General features: G+C 39.5%; 1 protein-coding gene across 2 annotated transcripts in view; it reads right to left on the bottom strand.

Annotated features, from left to right (window-relative positions):
• The window catches only part of PARP8 (poly(ADP-ribose) polymerase family member 8), a 170,408-nt gene that overhangs the window by 21,937 nt on the left and 126,965 nt on the right, over positions 1 to 21,506 (bottom strand). For both annotated transcript variants that reach the window (XM_034774630.1, XM_034774631.1), the window contains exons 15-19: positions 11,117 to 11,209; positions 7,043 to 7,168; positions 5,669 to 5,734; positions 4,334 to 4,401; positions 3,909 to 3,957 (exon numbers count right to left, since the gene is read on the bottom strand). In XM_034774630.1, coding sequence (XP_034630521.1) covers positions 3,909 to 3,957; positions 4,334 to 4,401; positions 5,669 to 5,734; positions 7,043 to 7,168; positions 11,117 to 11,209 — 402 coding nt within the window. The remainder of the gene's footprint in view (positions 1 to 3,908; positions 3,958 to 4,333; positions 4,402 to 5,668; positions 5,735 to 7,042; positions 7,169 to 11,116; positions 11,210 to 21,506) is intronic.

Below are 21,506 nucleotides of genomic sequence, written 5' to 3'. Positions count from 1 at the left end.
GCGGCCGGAACTACTTTTAAGCAGACTGCGGCATATGCATGCCCAGAGAGCAAAGGGTGGCCTGAGTGTCCTTCAATCCATGCAGCCTTGCATCCGTCTACTCCGAAAAGAGACTGCTCCCATCAAATGGGAGGTCCTGGATAGAGGTCTGCAGCTCTTGTGATAGGCTGGCAGTCTGAAGCCAGGAGCTGTGCCTCTTGACCATTGCCGATGTGACCACCCTGGCCACTGAGTGCACTGCATCCCATATCATCTGGAGGGAGCACCTAGGCGCCATGGTTCCCTCCTCCACCAGGGTGCCAAATTCCAGATTTTGAGGGAGGGGCTCCTTGAACTTATGGAGGGAATCTCATGAGTTAAAACTGTACCTGCCCAATAGGGCCTGTTGGTTCATCACCCAGAATTGCAGGCTGATTGCTGAATAAATTTTTCTCCCTAAAAGGTCCAACCTTTTGGCCACTTTATTTTTGGGAGTTGAACAGGTGTGCCCCTGCTTGTCCTTTTCATTATCCATAGAGACAACCAGCGAGCATGGAGGTGGATGGGTATAAAAATACTTGAACCCTTTGGTCGAGATGAACTACTTCTTTTTAGCCGTTTGGCGGTGGGAGGAATGGATAGAGGGTCTTGGCAATTTTTAGGACCCCGTCATGTACTGGTAGTGCGACATGTGCTGGGGTAGAGGCTGAGAGGACATTGAACAAGGTATCCGCCTGCTCGGCCATCTCCTCCACCTCTAGGCCCAAGTTCTCGGCCACCCGTTGAAGCAGGGCGTGGGGTTCCTTAAAATCGTCTGGGGAACTGGCCCTCGAGTGTCCCGTGATCACCTCATCCGGGGAGGAGTACGATGACTGAACCTCTGGGGGAGGCTCAGGGGCATCATCCCCTGTGGGGGAGGGGGATTTTGGGGTGGGCACTGTCTTCTCTACTCCGACCTCTGAGCGGGTCTGATGCATTGAGCCGGTGCTGCCAGCTGTTGCTGCTAGATGGTGGCAGATGAGTGGTGCGTGGGAGGCATCATCATGACCGGCACTCCCCACGTGCTCCAGTAAGGCCATTGCACTGGCCACGCCACCAAGGCGTCAACATAGCCTCGGGTGCCCAATTGCATTGGTGGAGTCTGGGCGAGGGGCTGAACTGCCCTTCTGTGCTGGAGGAATCCCCTTCTGGAGGCCATGGTGGGACATCAATGCCTGAGTCTGCCTGTTGACCGTCACCACCAGAAACTGGTGCCTGAAATGAGAGGATTGGTGCCAGTCCCGTGGGACTGGAGACGTGATGGGGAGCACTCCCACGGGGCAGGAGACCAAAATCTGCGCAAATAGGACAACCAGTGGGCAGATGAATGGTGCCGATAGTATGGAGACCGGTGCCTCCCTCTAGGTGATCTGCATTGAGACAGCGGGGACCACGATCGAGGTGCTTGTGACCAAGAGCAAGCCCCAGAGGATCTGGGCTGCAACTCCGGCTATTTGTGGCGTGGAGGTGGAGAGCGCTGTCTCATCTCGGGGGATCAGCGGCACTCCACTGCTAGCTTGCCCTCGTGGGGAACTTGGGAAGGCATTGGTGCCATCAGGGGTTTGGGTCCTATACTGCTCCCGGGAGTCGGTGGTGGATATTTTAAGGGTCTAACGGCTCCCGGGAGGCATGGACGTGTGGCTCTGGAGTGGCCAGGTGGCCTGAACTGCGTCCCTTCCCCATGGCCCTTCTTTCCTGGTGCTGGGGAGCCGTGCTTCCTTGCTTTCTTCTTGGGCACTGGTGATGGGGAGCAGTGCTGGGCGGACCCTGGTGCCAGGGGTGCACTGCGCACTAAGGCCAAAGTACTCGGCAAGTTTTGGCAGGATGGCTCGGAAGCCGGACGAAGGGCAGACTCCATGAGGATAGCCCGCAAACGAATATCCCACTCCCTCTGAGTCCTGGGTAAAAAGTTCTTACAAATATGGCACTTGTCCTTCACATGTGATGCCCCCAAGCACTTGAGGCAGCTGCTGTGGGGGTCACTTACAGGCATAGGCCTGTTACAGTCCGCTCAGGGCTTAAACCTGGGAGCCTGGGGCATGCCCCACCTGGGGCAAAGTCCCCACTTGGACTCTAACTTCTAACTAAACTTAACAACTACTTAACACTAACTACTATCAACAAACTATTTACAAGGCCCTAAGGCTTGAAGTCAGTAGAGACGAAACCACTAGCCCTTCCTATGCAAGGAAAGGTGCTCCGACTAACCACCATGGGCGATAGGAAGGAACTGAGAGGGCATTGGGCCTGCGGCAGGTGATATACTGATGCATTGGCGTGGCACTCAAGGCAGCGCCACTGCCGGCCCTACGAATACCACTAAGGCAAAAAGCTCCGACAACCGTGCATGTGGGTGCGTGCACACCTAGAATGAAATTGACATGAGCAAGCACTCAAAGAAGAAAGCAGCCTTGTGTAACACAAATGAAGAACTTTAACAGGAAAGTGCTAATTCTTGTGCATTTGAAGGCAAGTGGTCATTGTGTATGATGATCAGAGACCAAAGACTCTAAGGGTATGTCCACATTACAAATAAAACCCCACAGCTGGCCCATGCCAGCTGACTTAGGTGCTGTTTCATTGCAGTGTAGACTTCCGAGTTCAGGCTGCAGCCTGAGCACTGGGACCCTGCCACTTTGCAGGGTCTAGAGCCCAGGCTTCAGCCATGGGTATTTAATTGCAGGGCATTCCTCTCTCTTCCACCCTCAAAGAAAGAGCCCACATGGGTAGTGGCCCTGCCAGCTTGTTTTCTGTGAGAAGAAAGTATGGACACAAGGAAAAATTCTTCATCTCTGGACTGTTTGGATTCTAACAGGGCACAATAAATGAATGACAAGACAGAGATCCCCAGAATAATTCTGGTAGCCCCAAGAGACTGTCGGAAAATTCAGATTACTGCATCTCTGCTACCATTTGGAATGATAAACTGTGACTCAACTGTACATCTATTTTTACCTGCTTAAACCTTTCAGTAACTCTCATTCTTTTTTCTTAGCTAATAAACCGTTAGTTAGTTTACTACAGAAGTGGCTACCAGTGTTGTCTTTGGTGTGAGATCTAGGATGCAAATCAATCTGCGTGAGTGATTGGTCTCTTGGGACTGGGTGTAACTTAGAATATTTTGTGATTTTTGGTATAAGTGGCCATTTATCATATAGTTCAGCTTGTCTGGGTGGCAAGATAACCTGGAGTGTCTAAGGAGATTGCCTGTGACTCCTATGATTGGCATGTCTAAAGGGATTGCCTGTACTTTGGGAGTTCACACTTAGTACTGGGTTGATGAAATTTATTTATAGACTGTACCAACACTTCCGGGTTTCTGCTCTGCTTTTGACAGTCTGCCCTGAAGTAGGCACTCATGGTCGTGATCCACTCCACAAAGCATTTCAGGTGGCTTTGACTTAAGACTCTGATTTGAAAGGCCACAGATTCAATGTATTATAAACAAAATCAGAGGCATAATACTGTACTTAGGAATGAACAACTCAATTCAAAGAATCCCTTCCAAGTGCCATAGCTACTGATTCATTTTTATAGTACATCTACTTGTGTGCATGCATGCAAAACTGTCTTTAACACACCCCTACAGCTGTAATCCACATCCTAAAGAGACAAAGTGTTCAAAAGGATCTATATTAGTGTGAAATATTGAAGTAATGAATGAGAACAGCAGGATGAATACTAAAGAAATTAACCAGATATTACCAAGGATGTGTTGTTTCTTCACACAAATAAACAACACACTCACAAACACATCACAAGTGAGATTTTTAAAAACACTCAACGTTGACCTCACTGTAATTAATGGTAATGCTCCCTCTGACTTAAATGGGAACAAAGTTCTGAAATCCCACCATATTAATATACAAAGAAAATAACTCCAAACTTACCCTGTTCACTGGTAGTTTCACAATATGTGACCTATTACTAGAAATAACCCTGAAATAAAGAAAAATAAATACATGCAGGTATCAATACAAAATTTTCTTCTAAGAAAGTATTGATTAATGGCCATTGACAGAGGCTAGCTGAAGGCCTATGAATCATATACATTCTACTTAAGTGGTGCATAGGCATGGTGCTGGTCAAGGGCTTGAGTCAAGGTCCACTAGAGTCAGTGGGAGTCTTTCCATTGGTTTCAGTGGGCTTTGGATCAGGTCCTAAAAGCTCCCAGAAAAAAAATTAAATGCCAATAATTGTAAATGCCAATACTAATTCTTAGGGCCAGCTAACACCAAATTAAAAATAATAAAATGATAACTCATTCAATATGGTACTGAAATAATTCTTATCTTAATGTAAGTCAGTTCTATACCACTGCAGAAGAGGATGCGCAAGCGGGTCCTGTTTATCCATCTGCTTCTTTATTTCCAAATATGGTGCCTAGAAAACAGTAATTATGCACTTTACTGCTGGATAAAATTTTGTATATATTACATTACACATAGTTTAATCTATAATAAATGAATACATTGGATTCATCATCACAGATTTACTGACATTTAGCCTTGAATAGCTATAACTGCCTTGACAACAACAAGAATTCCAGCAATTCTCTTCCCTTGGGTAGAATTTATAAGCTTACATGTAGCTTCAGAACAAGTATATTGGAGCTAACACTGTTGGTAACAGGAGAGGCCGTCTAGTAGTGTTTGGCTCCGACATTAGGAAACTGGACTGGAACTTCAGTGAAACAAAGCCTCTCTAAAGTACTCTGTGGTAATTCACTCATAACTATTTTAACTGCTTCATAGTATTAAATAGGTAAAATCAATATTGGACCAGATAATGTTCACACTGAAAACTCTCACTGACTATATTAGGATCATGAAGTAGCCCTTTAAATCTACTAAGCCCAGCAATAATTATACTTCATCCTAGTATTAAAATGGCAACTAGATAATATAATATTCAATACAGTAGCTTAATTCTTATACTAAAATTATAATAGTATTTCGTAAACACATCATTTTTCATTCCAGAATCTAAAAGTATTGTACAAACTTAGATTAACTGAGCTTTACAAACTTTGGTGAGGTTACATCTATTTAACAGCATGGTAATAGGGTGGTGCTGCACTACTAGTAATCAGTTAACATCAATGGGACCACTTGTGAAGTAAAGTACTACTCAACAGTAGTGTACAAAGGTATCAAAATCTGGCCCAAAGTGAGTATTCAGAAGCTGCATGATCTAAGTCACAGGAGCCCTGGCTCCTAATCCCTCTCAATTTTACTTAAATGAACAAAGTTCTAGTTATAATAGAAATAAAGCCATCACCATAGTATACTGTCACAAAATCAATGACCCTTGCTTTGAAAAATCAAAGACTTGGCTTAGCCTTGCTATTTCCTAAAATGCATGAAGCAGTAGTTGGCCATTATTCTGTTATGATGTTCCATTCCATGGATATTATCTCTTATTTAAGCTTCCAGTGACCAGAATTCTGTTTCATCAGTTTTATTTTGTCACCATCTATATACTGCAGGTTTGTTATTTTTAACACATATTTTTATATTGTTGCAACTCGGTAGCAAAAATAAAAATACAATGCAAGGCACCACCCTACTCCCCCAAAAGAGCAACAAATAAAATCAGGTACATCCTTCGATAAATTACAGTTAAGATACTAAAAGACTCTTATACTTACCTGTGTCATTTCTCTAATAGAAGTAATACTATCCAATGCTTTCATGACTCGATCATAATTCTTCTTCTGATGTAATGTAAAATAAATTAATACATTAATTTTTTGGGGGGGAGGAGCTCTTTTATATATAAACATACTCATTCGATGCTCTGAGTTTATATACTTTTGGTATAAAACAACAATTAAGACCAATGACTGACAAACCAAGCCCACTCATATCTCTACATCCAATATTCTTCTTCCATCCCACACATCAACTCATCCACAACCCAGGAAAAGTCTGGAAGACCAACTGACGCCAGTTACTTTTGTTTAAATTCAATAGAATGCACTGCAAATAAGGAAATCCACTTTGTAAATTAGATCAATTTATCAACAAATGTTAATAACTATTTATGAGTCTGATAGTTATTTAAATATCAGGTCCGGTAGTGCATCTTGCTGTTCAACAGAACATGGGAGCAGAATGAGTGGAGTGAAGGGCCAACAATGAATCAGTTAAAAACCCCAGGAAATTCTAGTGTGCCACTGTTTGGCCTTTGTTAAAAAAAGGTGAAATTTACCCTTATAGAGAGTGTCCATAGTTCCCACGTAAGCTGTTAAAATAGGGCCTCTGTGGGATTTAAATGCTGTGTTGGTTGCATTGGTCTTCTGCAAGCCCTCGGATTGCAAGGAGTGAATTTCATTCAAAATGAATAGAAAGGTCTACCATTGTGTTGTAGGCAATATTCTTTACTTTGTTAGGTTTCAGAGTGGTAGCCGTGTTACTCTGTATCAGCAAAAACAACGAGGAGTCCTTGTGGCACCTTAGAGACTAACAAATTTATTTGGGCACCCAAGAAAGCTTATGCCCAAATACATTTGTTAGTCTCTAGGGTGCCACAAGGACTCCTCGTTGTTTTTACTTTGTTAGTTATTGCTTGGGAACTCTCTGAAGATGAAAAGTACTACACACATTTCAAGTATAATCATTATTTTAAAAATTAATATTTTAAGAATATAATAATTTTACAAATAAGAACTTTAGAAATGTAAAATAAAAATAAGCGGATTTAGAGCCACATGGTTAAATTTTCCCAAAAGCCAACTTCACTTTGATGTGTGTAATATGCTCCCAGATGAACAAATTTTGCATCCACAATTTGCACCCACAAACAGAGAGACTGAACGTTTACCTCTAGACAGCTTCAAAACGACATTTTATATTGTCTAAAATATTTCATAGGCTCCATGGCTACACTGTTGTACACGTACTGTATTTTAAATCCAAATCTGTCAGTGTGAAGACACATTATCTTGTGGAATTGGACCTGGCTTTGAAATCTAAAACATGCCTAAAAGCAAACATTACCTGTTGAAGAGACAACTACTTACCCTTGGATTAAAGGCCAGCACCTGAGGATCATTAGGATCAACTACAGAAGGATATGGCTCAAAAATGACAACTTTCCGGGGTGATTCTAATGCCGATCGACACATGGATACTAATAAATCTACCACCTAAAAATAAAGAAAATCATACATAAAGAAATGGCTCTTTCACAGAAAACTATTTATTTTGAGATTCAATAATCTATTCGTCTCTCCAGAATTATCTTCTGTCTTCCTGCATCATAGAATTTGCTTCTTTGATGTTGTGTCTTTAATTATTATACCCATGATGACCGTTGATTGAATTCCAATGCTTTAATATTTGTTGAAAACCATAAGTCACAGGAGTGGTAATTCCACATTTTGTAATAACAGCCGCTTTAAGTGATTTCATATTCATATTTTAGTCTGCATCTTTTGAAATTTGACTTAACCCAGTTTTGAAAATCTTTGCGGAACATAATGCCTCAGATTCACTAGTTTTATTCACTGAATGGCTTGTACAATATGGCTGTGGATATACAGTAGCATCTGATTTTACAAGGTATATAGTTGCATGGTAGTGTAGCTGAAGTCACAATTGTGCCCTAAACTTGAAATAATAGACTGCATTTTGTTCAGGTATAAAATATTTTTCTACATGTTAGATGAGCTATCTGAATCATTGTCTCCAGATCCCTAAAGGGTTAAATGATATTTCTCATCTCAAAAATATGCATTTTACTATATGTTTGAGGATCTTCCATAAGGTACAATTTGGCCTACAGTGGTTTTGAGGCATTTTGTGAGTAAGCGGAGTCCAAGGACTAAATAAATATTGTTATGTTGCAGCAATTTTGCTTGAGAAGAAACTTAGGTTTAGTAGTTGACAAATGTCTGTAATACTGTGGAGGAATAAGCGTTATGTCAAGAAAATTGATAAATCATTTCATCTACTGACGGAAACCCATCTGTTTTATACAGTGCATTCATATTATACACAAGCAGGAAAGAACCTTTTAATTAAAAACTGTGTGTTTCTAAAGTATAGAGTAAACAAAACTCTGTAATTAAAGCACTAATGGCTTTAATTACAGTCCCTTTAATAAGCTTTTGATAAGGTCCTAAGGTACAAATCCTATAAAAATCTCCCAAAATGGGACCAAGGTTTGGCCCTAAATATACTGTAATGCAGAGTACATTGATTTACCATGGAGCAAACCCTAATTCCTCTTGTACATGTGTGGAATCCCCAGATGCAGCAAAACTAGGAGGGAGGAAGAAAGCTCTACAGGGGGTATGCATACCTGGGCACAATGTAGCAGATAACAGCTAACAATCTTGCTCAAGGATGAAGCAAGAATGGGATGGGGGAGAGGCACAAAGACTGGGTTGGTGGATCTGCACTACATAGATCCACAGGTCATTGCTCCCCTGGAGAATAGAGTTGTAAAAACCATAGCAACTATTGCCTTTTAGATTTGCAATAGTGGAACAGTTCATGGCTCAGGCTGAGAGTTTCTTCTTCCTTGCCGCTGCAGAGATTACAGCATAGCTTGGAATGTTTGTGCTGTGCACTGATCTCCTGGAATTTGCCCCAGGTTTCTGCATGTACATGTGTTTGTGCATGTAACATACACTCAGTTTTAAATAAAAGTTGCATCAGAAATTTCATAATTTGAAAATAAGTTTGAGGATGAGATGAGTTTTGTTTAAGAAGCACTTGTAATTCCTCCGATCATTCCAGATGGACTGTATCTTGATTCATCATTCAAGCTGTTCTAAAAGTTATCAGATCCGATCACTCAAGGGAAATAAAAGTGAGTTCCGTTTAGAGAAGCAGAATGAAAGTGAGAATCATCAGGAAAGATAGAAGGAATTGTGCGGTAGTGAGTCACACTGTTTTCCCTTCTCCTCCTCTGCTATCTTGGCATGAATGAACAATCTTCTTCTGATAAAAACTATTCTGGCAATTGAAATAACTGGAGACCGCATATGTCCTGAACAAGAAGGCTACTTAAGTAATTCCCTCCCCCAGGTTTTTAATGAAAAGTTTAAAATCCACAGTAAATATTAAGACGCTCTATTTTCTTCTCAGTTTACAAAACCTACAGACATGGAGAACTTTTCAAAATTAGGTATCTGTGCTGATTCTCAAAGGAGTCTAAGGATATGTCTACACTTTGAGCTGGCAGTGTGCTTCTCAGTGTGAGGAGACATACTTGTGCTAGCTCTCACTGATTAAAAATCGAGTGCAGCTATGGTAGCGTAAGTACGTACCTAGAGTGTCTGATGAGCATGAACTCTGGATAACTAGCTCCTCCAATGCTGCCACAGCTACATTCTATTTTTAGTAAGCTAGTGTGAACGTGTCTCCTCAATCCCCAGCTCAATGTGTAGACATATCCTAAGAGAGTTAGGTGACCATCTCCTAGTGAAATTCTAATCTTTCTCCCTGGCACCAATCCTCAGAAATCCTGCTTTACTCTTTTTGCATAAGCCTGGATTTTAGAGGATATGAAAATACTTGATTTGTTATTTTATTTCAGGATATCTGCCTTGAATCCACTTGCAATTAAGTCAATGGCAAAACTCCCATTGGGAGTAGGATCAGATCCTAAATCTTTAAAAGCAGTGGCCCAAATCCTCCAGTGTGGTGCTGCTGCTTTATGCCACACAGCTGGTGAATTCTGGTTCTGAAGTTGGCCTAGTTACCTAAGAATGGATCACCCCAGTGTAGCAACATCCTTTAGTTGTGCAGAGACAGAGTCATGACTCCTATACCACTTCCCACCCTGTTATTGGCATATTGGCACATGCCTTGAACTTACTAACCACCCACTGATTCTCTCTGGGACCATTGGCAGCTGGTATAATTCAGAGCAGCTTGAAGTCTGCTCTAAATTAAACAGGAAACCAGGCTAGTACAAAGCATGCTCAGGACTGGGGGAGCTGCCATTACACTCTTTCCCCCAAAAGATGTGCTGTGTGCTCTTTGGCCATAGCCGAGGATTGTTTCTGATGACTGATTGGTACAGCACCTGCTTTTAAAAAAGGAGCCGGGGGAGTCTTGGGAATTACAACCTAATGAGGGTCACCTTAGGGAATTAATTGAAAGGGTAACAGAAAGAAGAGGACAAGAATTTCAAAATTGGATACCTAAATCAAAGTGAAATGGCCTTATTTTCAAAAGTGCTGAACGCTCACAAGCTCCAATTAAAGTTAATTGAAACCGGTGGGTCCTCACATTTTTGAAAATCAGGCCGCTACACACCTGTTTTTGGAAATCATGGAAAGAATATAGCAACCAGTGTGTAATACTTCACTCAGCCCCCAGGGGCTTTGTAATGGATATTGCCCTAACTTATTAAAGTTCTTAAACAATTTTAATAGAATATGATAAAAAGGCAACTTGGAAGATACAATTTAATTGGATTTTCTAAAGAAAAATATTGAAGAAAACAAATAACTACAGGGTAAGTAGCAATATCCTGCCAGTATTTACAAACAAATTTAGAGTAAAAAACCAAAGGTATGTTAAAAGGGCTGCTCCTCTGAATGGAGAGAAGAAACCAAAGTAGTAACAATGGATCAGGACTGTGTCCACTGTTATTTAATAATCAAAACAACAGCTGTACAATGGACACCTGTATCCCAATACCATGAAAAGAAGAGGGTTTAATATTTGCCTGAGAGTAACAATTGCTCTTTAAGATAAAATAGGAATTATCCCCAACAAGATAAATGGACAGCCCAGACCTAACCAGGTGACCAAATTCAACTCAGCAGAAGAAAGAATTCAATTTTCAAAAGCACTTAGCATTGGCCTAACTCTGCCACCATTAAAATCAATGGTAAACATCCCATAGGCTTCAACAGGAGCAGAATTTGGGAACTACCTAATGAGCACCTTTAGAATATCCCGCCTATACACTAAAGTATGTAATCACATCTCTACTAGTCTCTGCACACTGTGAAGGAGTTTATAAGAGTTAGCAAAGAGCAGAGATATGAAGAAAGTTAGTAAAAATGGATTAATAGAAATTATTGGATGTGCTATACAAAATTCAACACATGATTAACATTATATAGCTGTACCTGAGCCCCAGTGGCAATTTCATCTGCAGCTTCATTCATTACTCCTAGAGTTTGGAAAGCAAAAACACACAGCTCCCGTTCACATACTGTGGGCTAAGGAGAAAACAACAACAACAAAATGTTAATTGTGTTTTTATTCCAATTTGTAAGTATTAATTTTTCCATGTACCACCTAAAATATAAATATAAACCATGCATATTAATTCCCATTTAATGCTATTCTTTTTCCTGGACAAAAAACTATATTAAAATAAAATGTTGAGAGTACATATCAGTAATTTAGGGCAAATTGCATTACAGGGATGTTGTAATTATCTCAAAACTAGTGTTATAAACTCTGGATATTCACAGTTCTGGTTAAATTTAAAAAAAATCCAAACATATTATAGTATGAAAATTCACAGTGAGAGCACCCAAATAACCTTAACTCTGCTCTATCAGACTCTTAAAAACTTCCCATATAATTAAAACCCACTGAAATCTTCTGCACAGGCTACATTGAATACTTTTTCCCTGCATGATTAATAGTAATTCTTCACTTTTATTCTTCGGAACTGAAAATTTCTCTGTCAATGTCTGTTATACTGTTAGTGAGATCATTTGGGACAAATGAAAAGGTCTGACAGTGGGTGCAAATTTCTTAAACACACCTACTTTAACTTTAATTTCTAAACTAAAGATTTACTTGTAAATCCTCAGAAAATTCATTCTGTATTCATAGAGTAACTGCTGTGAATTTGAAGAAGATAATGCTGCATTTTCTCCCGCTTTAAGTGCAAAATTCAATTCATCCTTAACTATGGAGCTGTGACTGACACCTCCATCTTTTATGAAACCATTCATTCATAATGGTTCAGTTACAGTTATTTAACAAAACAGAAACAAATTTAACATATCAAAGCTGAGCAAGAATTATAGGTCTTGTCCATATGGCGATTCAATGCATGGCAAGCTGGGGTATGAATCTACAACGCTCTAGCCTGTTGCTCACTTAGTGGCCATGTGGATTCTGCTGCCACATAGTAAAAGTTCTGTAGTGTGCTTTGATCTGCTGCTGTTTCAACTATGGAACTTTTAGTACACGGACGCAGGGTCCACATGGAGACTTAATGAGCAGCAGGCAAGAGCGCTGTAGATTTACACCCCAGCTTACAAAATAAACCCTGTATGCAGATTCACATAAAGCAAAAAGGATAGAAACAAAAAAATCAACATAATTAAGTTTTAATTAAAGAGAATAGGCTCTCTAGGTTTTCCAATAGTTCACATTTTATTAGCAAACCCTTGCTCATCACTGAAAGATTATTACTAGATTCAGATATTTAAGGCCAAAGTTGTCTATAATCTAAATAGTCAAGAATTAGTGAACAGTCAATTGAGGCAAATAAGCACATGAAAATAGGTTAGATCCCTTGTTGGAATTTTTGAAATAAACAAGAAATTTCTACTTCAACATAGAAATGGTCTAACATGTACTTTTCAGTTACTGCTTGGTGAGTACACTATATTAAACAATTACTTATGAAACTTAAAATTATGTCAAACGGGAAGCTATTATGCCAGGTACCACTGAAAATCTACCACCAAAACACTATGAGTCTTTCGCTGCCATGATAATAAAGGAAGAATATCTCTAAGTTCAGACACTCATGCCAATGTCTATAGAGAGCACTCAGCAGAAATTAAAAATGTACCAAATAATGTATCAAACATAAAATTTAGCTGGATTTTGTTTCAAGAAATTACTTCACCAGTAATATGCTATAGTTCTGCTCACTTGTTTCATAGCCCTTAAAATATGCACTGGTTTGGTTTCAAAGATTTTTGATTTAAATAACCACTTGAAATCAGCCTGAAACATTCTCACCGCAGTTGCTTTAGAAGAGCTATCATCTTTCAGGTCTAATAGCATGTCATATATTTGATTTATTTTATCTGCTATGTTACATTGCATTAGGTAGCAGGCTAAGCCTAACATGATCCAATTCACTGTGCCACTGCACACTAGACAAAAGGTATTTATTATTGCCACTGTTCCTATCCTCACACATTTTGAAAGGTGACTTCGCTATTCACATTAGTGGGGAAAGCATAAAAGAATTCCTATCCTGACTGTTATGAATAACCAAAATTGTTCTCTGATTCAATTTCACTACACAGTAAGGCAATGACAAAGTTCAGCTATGCTTGCCATAAAGCAAAAGAATTCATAAATAGTGTTTTGAATTCGCTTTGTAATCTGCTGACCTTTAGCAGTGTAATAAGTTATCATGAAAGTTAAAAGTGACACACAAAGGGGAAAAAATTGGGTGTGTGTCCTTTTTTTCTTCTTTTTTCAAAGACTCTGTGATGACTAGGGAGCCTGTGTAAATGATGACATCATGAGAAGCAGGAGAGTAAAAATTGAGCTGTTAAGAGGTGATGGGATTTTAAGTCAGGCTGTATAAAATTCTTTGTATTTTATTTGTTTTTGCTAACTCCTATTTAACTTCAATGCCTAATGAACATTTTTGAATGAAATAAGTCTATGTTAAAGATTCCATACCTTTCAATTAAGGTTTTAAAGTTTTAAGAGCTCACAATAAACATATTTTTTACCTCCCTCTGGGCTTCCAACAAAGCAAATAAGACCAGACTTTACATTCCTGACATTCTTAAATTAAAAGATGAGCAGGAAACACCCCTCCCCCAAAAGCAAACAAACAAAAATCTGCCAATCTTCTTTATAAATCATAAAGAACTAAAACGCAGCACAAGTCCCATTTTTCTTCAGATCCTTTACAGATCAACTTTTAACTAAGCAATGGTCCTGGGAGAAGTGATTGTTTTAAGATCAATTCTTTTATTTCTTGTTACATAAAAATGATATTTTTTTGACACTTATCAATAGGCCAGTCTATATATTCCTTCCTCCCATGATGTTATGCAATGAAAAACTAATAAAAGTTAGACTAGTAATAAATGAGGAAGCAATGATAAAGGCTTAGTGTTATAAATTCTTTGATAAGGCATTTATATGGAACATATAAGAGTGATCACCTAAAACAGGATTGGGGACTTCAACAGCAGAGTCCAGGGAAGGGGTAGGGACGGTTTTATGGCCTGCAGCATGCAGGGGGTCAGACCAGATGATCATAATGGTCCCTTCTGACCTTAAAGTCTATGAGTCTATGAGTCTATGAGTTCTCTGTACTTATCTGTGCTGACTCTTCCTCTCCAACTTCAATGTATATGTTGAAGAGTATAACAACATGCAGTCAGAAAACTGAGACTGAGTGGCACTGCAGCCTCTAGAAGGTAAATGTCTTGGCTGGTCATATCAAGACACCAGGCAGAGTATAAAAGGAAGGGGAGTCAGGATTTGTGAATGACTAAAGCCAGGGAGGCCTTTGGGGAATTACTGCCCAGTGTTTTTTTCAGTTGATTTTCTTTCTGGTTTTGTGACTGGTGGATAATAAGCCCTGAGGAAGGAGCCTTAAAAGCCCTGAAACTTAGAGCTTTATTTCCATTCCCACCCACTAGTTTACACTGAGCTAGAAACATACTTAAAATAAAAAATGAAAGATGGTATTATTGAGTAGTAAGCTGATTCCAGGAACCGGGCCTTTAAGAAAATTGCAAGACTTGCGAGAAAATCATGAGACTATTTGGCAATATTGTGAGCTGTTTACAAAAATTCAACAATGGTAAGGCGGCTGATGTGTGCTGTGACCACTGCTTTTTATGCTGACCAGTCTCCTTGAACTCCCATTGTCTGTTTGTTGTATACACCTGTTGTCTCTTGTCTTATATTTGGATTATGTCTCCGGGCAGGAGCTTTCTTTTCATTCAGTTTTTGTACAGTGCTTGGCACAATATGGTCCTGGTCCATGACTGGAGTTTTTAGGTCCTACCACAATGCAAATAATAAGTAAATAAATACATAAAAATAAATAATTAACTGTAAATTGGCACAACCCCATTTTGTGGATACTTTTATTTTGGTTTACAAACATGATTTAGCATTACATCCATTTGGTTTACGAATATTGATTTAGCTTACATCCATTTCTAAATAGATTTAGTTAAATCAGTACAACTTTCTTGTCTAGACCAGTGATCCTCAAACATATTTGATCGTTTACTTTTCCACTGCTGCTAGCGGTGTCTCTCTGGCCACTCAGCTCTGAATGTGCACAGTAAGTTTTTTTCCCCTAAAGCTTTTCACACCCCCACCCCTGCCTGCCCTCCCAAGCAGGGCGCAACCCCCAGTTTGAGAACCTCTGGCCTAGACAAGATGATGTGGAGATATGGTCTCTTGGACAGTCAGGACGTAAGCCATACAGGGTTTTACATCACCTTGAATTGCATCCAGAAATGAACTGTTAGGAATCCTCTGGTTGCTAACAGGCTGAGATTGCAAGCCCCAAGGAACAGAAGGCAAAAATTGTATAATTTTTTAGACCTGTAGAGTTATCTTGAGTTTTCTTTTCAGCTATCCCCTCTCTCCATGCTCAAAAGCACCTTTGAGAGTGTCACAGTTGCTATGAACAAGAAAGAATAATCAGAGTTTTCTATCTGCTATAAAGCAAGTGGCATTGCCTCAAATGGTGGCCGTGAATAGCAGGTATGTCTTCCAACTACAAAAGCATGTGCCTATATTCCTATATGTGGGCTCATGTTGTCTAATATAATTTCCAGACAACCTTTAAATTAACTACAACAGAAAAACAACAAACAAAATACTCAGAGCTCATGTTGACCTGGTTTATCTTGTCATTTTCTAAAGCTTTCTGAAGTTGTGCTCAGAAGAGCAATGTGTCATCCTCTGAAGTACTCTGAGGGATGCCACACACACACTAATGAGGCTGGAACATGACTGGCACACCTAACTACTATTGATCTAAAAATAAATACTCAAGAAAGGCTCACTTACAGCAGATGTCATAAATGGCAAAGGTGAAACCATTAAAAATCTTCTCACTTCTCCTAATGAAGGAGCTGGTAGTGAAGATAAGATTTATCTTCAACTATATGTGCTGTGTTCAGCTTCTTACAAGGAAGGTATTGGGCTGTCCTTAGGAGAAAACTATCTCTGTTTTATCTTGATTAGATTGGATAAGTGCGGATATGATGGCAACACTCACAGTATATTGGAACCGAAGGGAAGAAAATGTATCTAGTTTGTGGAATCTGTTGCAAGTGAGCCTTGGGCTTTGTATGTTTATTTCATGTCTGATTTGGTGTGTGTGTTATATCGTAGTCTCATTACTGAGTGATGGCAACATAAGAATAGTTGCTAATCCTCCAGTTTGTGAGCACATACCACCTAAACGGCAATTATATTCTAAATAAATGATATACTACAATAGAGCTGAAACATCCAGAGCCTACCAGGGCCTTTCTTTTGTCTCTCTTATACCACACAACTATGCAGATTAGTCTCCAAGCTGTAATTTAAGGGCTAAAATTTCAAATGTCTATAGTGAGCCCACATGCACCCAAGCTATGTCCACAAATCCCACAACTCAATGTACAAATAATTATTTGTGAATGGAAGTTGGGAGGCAGGTGCTAATGCGAGATTTGTGTACTTTTGGCCAGTGTAATTTAAATGGCCAGGGAGAAATTCGGTTCTAAAGGAGCAATTCTCATTAACTGCAACAGGAGTAGGAGGAAGCTGTATTGTGGGTACAGCTCTAGACTATGACTTTTGTCCTCCCTGCCTCATAACACAAGGACAAGGGGACATTCAATTAAATTAAAAGGGGGAGAAATTAAAAACTGATAAAAGAAATTACAACGTGCAATTAGACTGTGTAACTCACTGCCACATGAGGTCCCCAAGATAAAGCAATTAACAAGATTCAAAAAAAGGATTTTATATTTATATGGATATCAAGACTATCCAGAGCTAACATAATTTCTTGTAACACATTTTGTGGAGGGATATTACTTGAATTAGGTGGACCTGGAGTCTGATCTGGTCTGGCAATTCCTATGTTCCTGTGACTCCGGATATTTGTACTTAACTCCTGGCTCTGCCACAGGCTTCCCCTGAACTTGGGCAAGTCACTTCAATTTTTTTTCTGTGCCTCTGTAAAATGACAAAGTTTTCAGATATTACAGAAATGGGAGCTATATAAATTATATAGATAAACAGGGTTGCACTTGTTAACTGATAGCAGAATTTGGCCCTTTGAGTGTTCAATTCCAACTTATTGGGTGACCATCCAGTTTCAACAAAAATATTATACTGAAACAGAGAGTATTGGGTTGTACACGATTTCTACTGCAGGAGGCTCAGGACCAATATAGAATATTTTACCATATGTCACAATTTTGAATTTCGGTTTTCTTGTTGCAGATGGAAGACAATATATACAGAAAATATAGTGACCACTATGATAATGAACACTCTTCCTTAAATATAGATATCAAGTGCTTTACAATAACACCTTGAACCAAGGAAGAAAAATACTGCCATATTTCTACTAAAAGACAACTTGCCTATGAATTCACTCAAGCAAGAGGTTCCAAATCATAGAGTTCTATATTAATTGATTACCATATTTCTGGAATAAAAGAAATATGGGTATGACTTCATTGAAAAACACTACATCATAGAGCAGATGTTCTTTCTGCCACCCACTCGAATGTTATCACCATCTTGTTAAAGTATTAATGGTACTGATAGGTAGAGATGAGGAAAATCTGTTTTTTTCTATCTTGTGCTTCATACCATTCTCCAAATGTTTGACATGGACACTTGGGATGCCAGTGGTTGCCAATAATGTGACATAAAGGAGAAAACCAAGGGAAAAAAGTGGTTAGAGCTCTGAAAAGCAATCCATGCATCCCTTAGTATCTCCATGTCTTTATAATGGAGCAGCCACCAGGAGTGTGGAATGTTACTTTCCAAAATGCCTTGGCATGCAGGAGGCTATGAAGGCTGGAATAATGTGGTGACACTGCAGCAGCCTTTCCCATTTACTTTACATGCAGCCAATGAGAAAGACTGCTCTAATGAGGGAGGAAGAGCCGCCAATTGAGAACCTGAAATATGGGTCTCCATCTCTGGAACAAAGGCAACAAAAGAGGGACTGTAAGGAGCCACCCAAAAAAATAAACAACATCCCATTCCCTGATGATCACATACTTTCCTTAGTACCCAATCTTTAGTGACAATGCCCATTCCCCCACCAGCTTTAAAAACCCCATTTCTTCTCAAGGAAGGTGAAATGTTTGGGACACTTTTCCACTAACAGAGTCAGTGGTGTGTACACGCTATTGTGATGGGATGTATTAGAAATGCCAAAGACAGACAGGCAGGCACTTTGGACATCTCGGTTTAACAATATACTTTCTGGCAAATTTGCGACTGAAACAAAAAAAATAGCTCCTCTTACTAAAAACACAATGGCAAAATTACACACAAGGAGACCTAAAATGTCATCTACTGTGTAACTTGCACGGAACTGCACAGAGCTCCTGTGTAAAAAGACAGTAGGACACATAGAACTGAAAGGCTTCAGAAGTGTAAGTAATGTGTGTGTGTGTGTGCGCACCTATAATGATAATACTTTGCACTTCTATAGAACCTTTCCATTCCAGGACCCGCAAAAGAAGGCAGGTATTTGAAAAGGTAAATTGTAAGTGTGGGCCTCAGTGTTATAACGTTTGGTTGCCATAGGTGCAAGTAAAAAAGATCAAAGAGAAACCAGCAGAAAGGTATTGACACAAACATAGTGCGGAGGGTCGCCATCCTCCTCCACTTCTTTCTCTCTAACTCCCTTATGTTGCTTAGGTATGATTCCTGAAAAGGATGTCCTCAGAGATCAGGGAGTGCTAAAGAAGCTAATGAAAAAATAACAGTGATAGCTAACATCACCAGTACTAGCAGCAGCTAAAATTGGTTTGCTGCTGCAGCTAGGCATATGGGTGACTTTTCTCTTTACTTAATATGAGGACGGGAAGACTGCATGGGCAAATTCAATGTCTCAATATTAGCGTACAGCATTGCCATGAAGAAAAGTCTATAATGTCAGGAAGGCCCTTTATTCACTACTATGAAATGGTAATTCAACTGTGACCAGGTATTCTCTATTTAATTTGACTTCAACTTTCCATGTGATCAGAGCACATTCAACACAGCTGGAAGCACTGTTACCTATAGGAAGGCAGATAGAGAACAAGCAGAAATAAATAATCCAATAATCTCTCTTCCTGAAACTGTGGGTAATGTTTCCCAAAAATCTCACAGTATTCACGTAAATTTTCAAAAAGCATCACTGAATGCATGTTAGAGACCATGACATGGGCAGGGTATAAGAACCTACATCGATTAAATACATTACAGTGGGTTGGAAAATGGACTTATTCTGTTACCCTCTCCCCCAAATTCAGGTCATATGTTCTGCCTTTTTTCTCTTCTTTGTCCTACGGTATAGTTGTAGTCTGGGCAGAAGAAATTATACTTGTTTCAACTTCAAGTCTTTTCAAACAAACAGATAATATAGATTCAATCTGTGATCTCAAACTGCGCAGGGCTGGATCTGATCACTGCTTGGCTCCAAGGCAAACCCGTTATACTGTACTGATGTTGGGGGATTGTCCTTCAGAGGCAACAGGGAACCAATTCCACACCATGGCACCAAGGGGCAAGGGTACTGCTGGAGGTGGCTTTTTTCAGAGAAGAAGAGGTAAAAAACAAGGTATTGAGCACTTGTGGTCATGAAAGATCCTGCAGCCCTCTGGCAAGAAATTGGGCTTTAATTCCAGTATACTGGTCAAACTCCAACTTGGCTAAATACATTCTGCATACGTATACTTTCCCCTGTAGTTCAGTTATTTTCCATTCCACTCCTAAAACCTGTTGTGTAGTACTTCCAACACACTGGCTACTGCATTACACACCAGGGTGGCTGAATTTCAGTGGTAGTTGAGTAATACATATATACACATGGGGGTGAAGTCTTGGCCCCACTGAGAATGGGAGTTCTACCATTGACTTTAACGGGGCCAGGATTTCACCCACAATGAAATCACATTTGAATCTTTCAGGATGAAAAGCGTTCTGAAAAAGTAAGGTTATTATTGTTATTGATATATCAGCATTATCATCTTAGAATTATTTGTGGTGCTATCAATAACAGGGTCTTCAAATACTGCATTTCAGAGTATTTGATTGTTTACATCCTGCTGCTGAAAAGTTAAGAGCAGAGGCATCTGTTCAAGGATGCTGCTTTTCAAAGGAAATAATCTCATATTTAGTTTTGCAGAGCTTTTCTGTGTTTCTCTACTGATTCCTCTGCCCTGTTTTTAGAGAGAACTTAGTCTGAGATTTCAACACAAGATGGCACTCTAGAGGAGATTTCTCAATTCAAAGGAAAATTATTTATATGGTTTTGTTTCTCATCTGACTGAATACATTCTGGGAGGTTCTTGCTCATTTTAACTGTCCCATGTTTCTTTAAGATCTATTCAAATGATGCTAGTTTGTTCCAATGTCCTTGGCTATTGACAGATAAAAAGCACAGAGACAATTTGATAGATGGTACATGCATACTACAAACAGTGTTATGTAAAGGCTGAGTGTGGCATATTTTTATTATACATATTTTAATCAGATGCTTAAATTTAATAAACACTTTTGTTAATGATTCATCAGCTCGTTATATTTAAATGTATGCAATAAAAGTACTATTATCATATGCTGAATTCCTAAACCAGTCTCTTTCTTTAATACCATATCAGCTCAGCTGTTGCATTATTAAAATATTTACTCGTTCCCTAGAATATAAATACTAGCTCTAAAGTAATGGCAAGATTTTCAAACTGTATTAAAGAGGTACTATTGCCTTTTTATTATAGCACCAGAATGCAACACAATTTCTTTATTATATTTCTATTTTCAGTTTCTAAAATACACCTGTACTAAGCTGTTGGGAAGAAATTACCCCTCTTGCTTTGTGGCTGAGGGAGATGAAAATGTTGCAGACCTGGAGTGGATGGGAGGCCCAGAAGACAGAAGAGTTGCTTCTACAGCATCATTCTGCCTTCTCCTGATCTGATAAAAACTTCGCTCTCAGTGATCGATGAGGCTCAGACATTGTAGAGTGGAGAAGAGGCAAAAATGGTCCCCGGCTCCACAACCTCAACCTCCCTCAATCTCTCTGATACTCTCAGCATTAACATACTCCCAGTTGGTTCCCCCAATTCAGTATGCACCTTCCACAGAGAACCCTCACATGTAAACATATCAGGGGAAGCATTGCCTTTAGTTCTGTCCTCATTTAGTTTACATATCAATTGAACTGTTCACTTTTTAGGGCAGGGATTATGTCTCCTGTGCCTTGTACAGGATTAAGGACAGAACTGGAACCCATCCATTGATCAAATGCAGAAAACC

The sequence above is a fragment of the Trachemys scripta genome, chromosome 6 (genome assembly GCF_013100865.1).
Source record: "Trachemys scripta elegans isolate TJP31775 chromosome 6, CAS_Tse_1.0, whole genome shotgun sequence".
In the NCBI taxonomy this organism is placed as follows: Eukaryota; Metazoa; Chordata; order Testudines; family Emydidae; genus Trachemys; species Trachemys scripta.
This window is presented reverse-complemented; position numbering and strand designations above follow the sequence as displayed.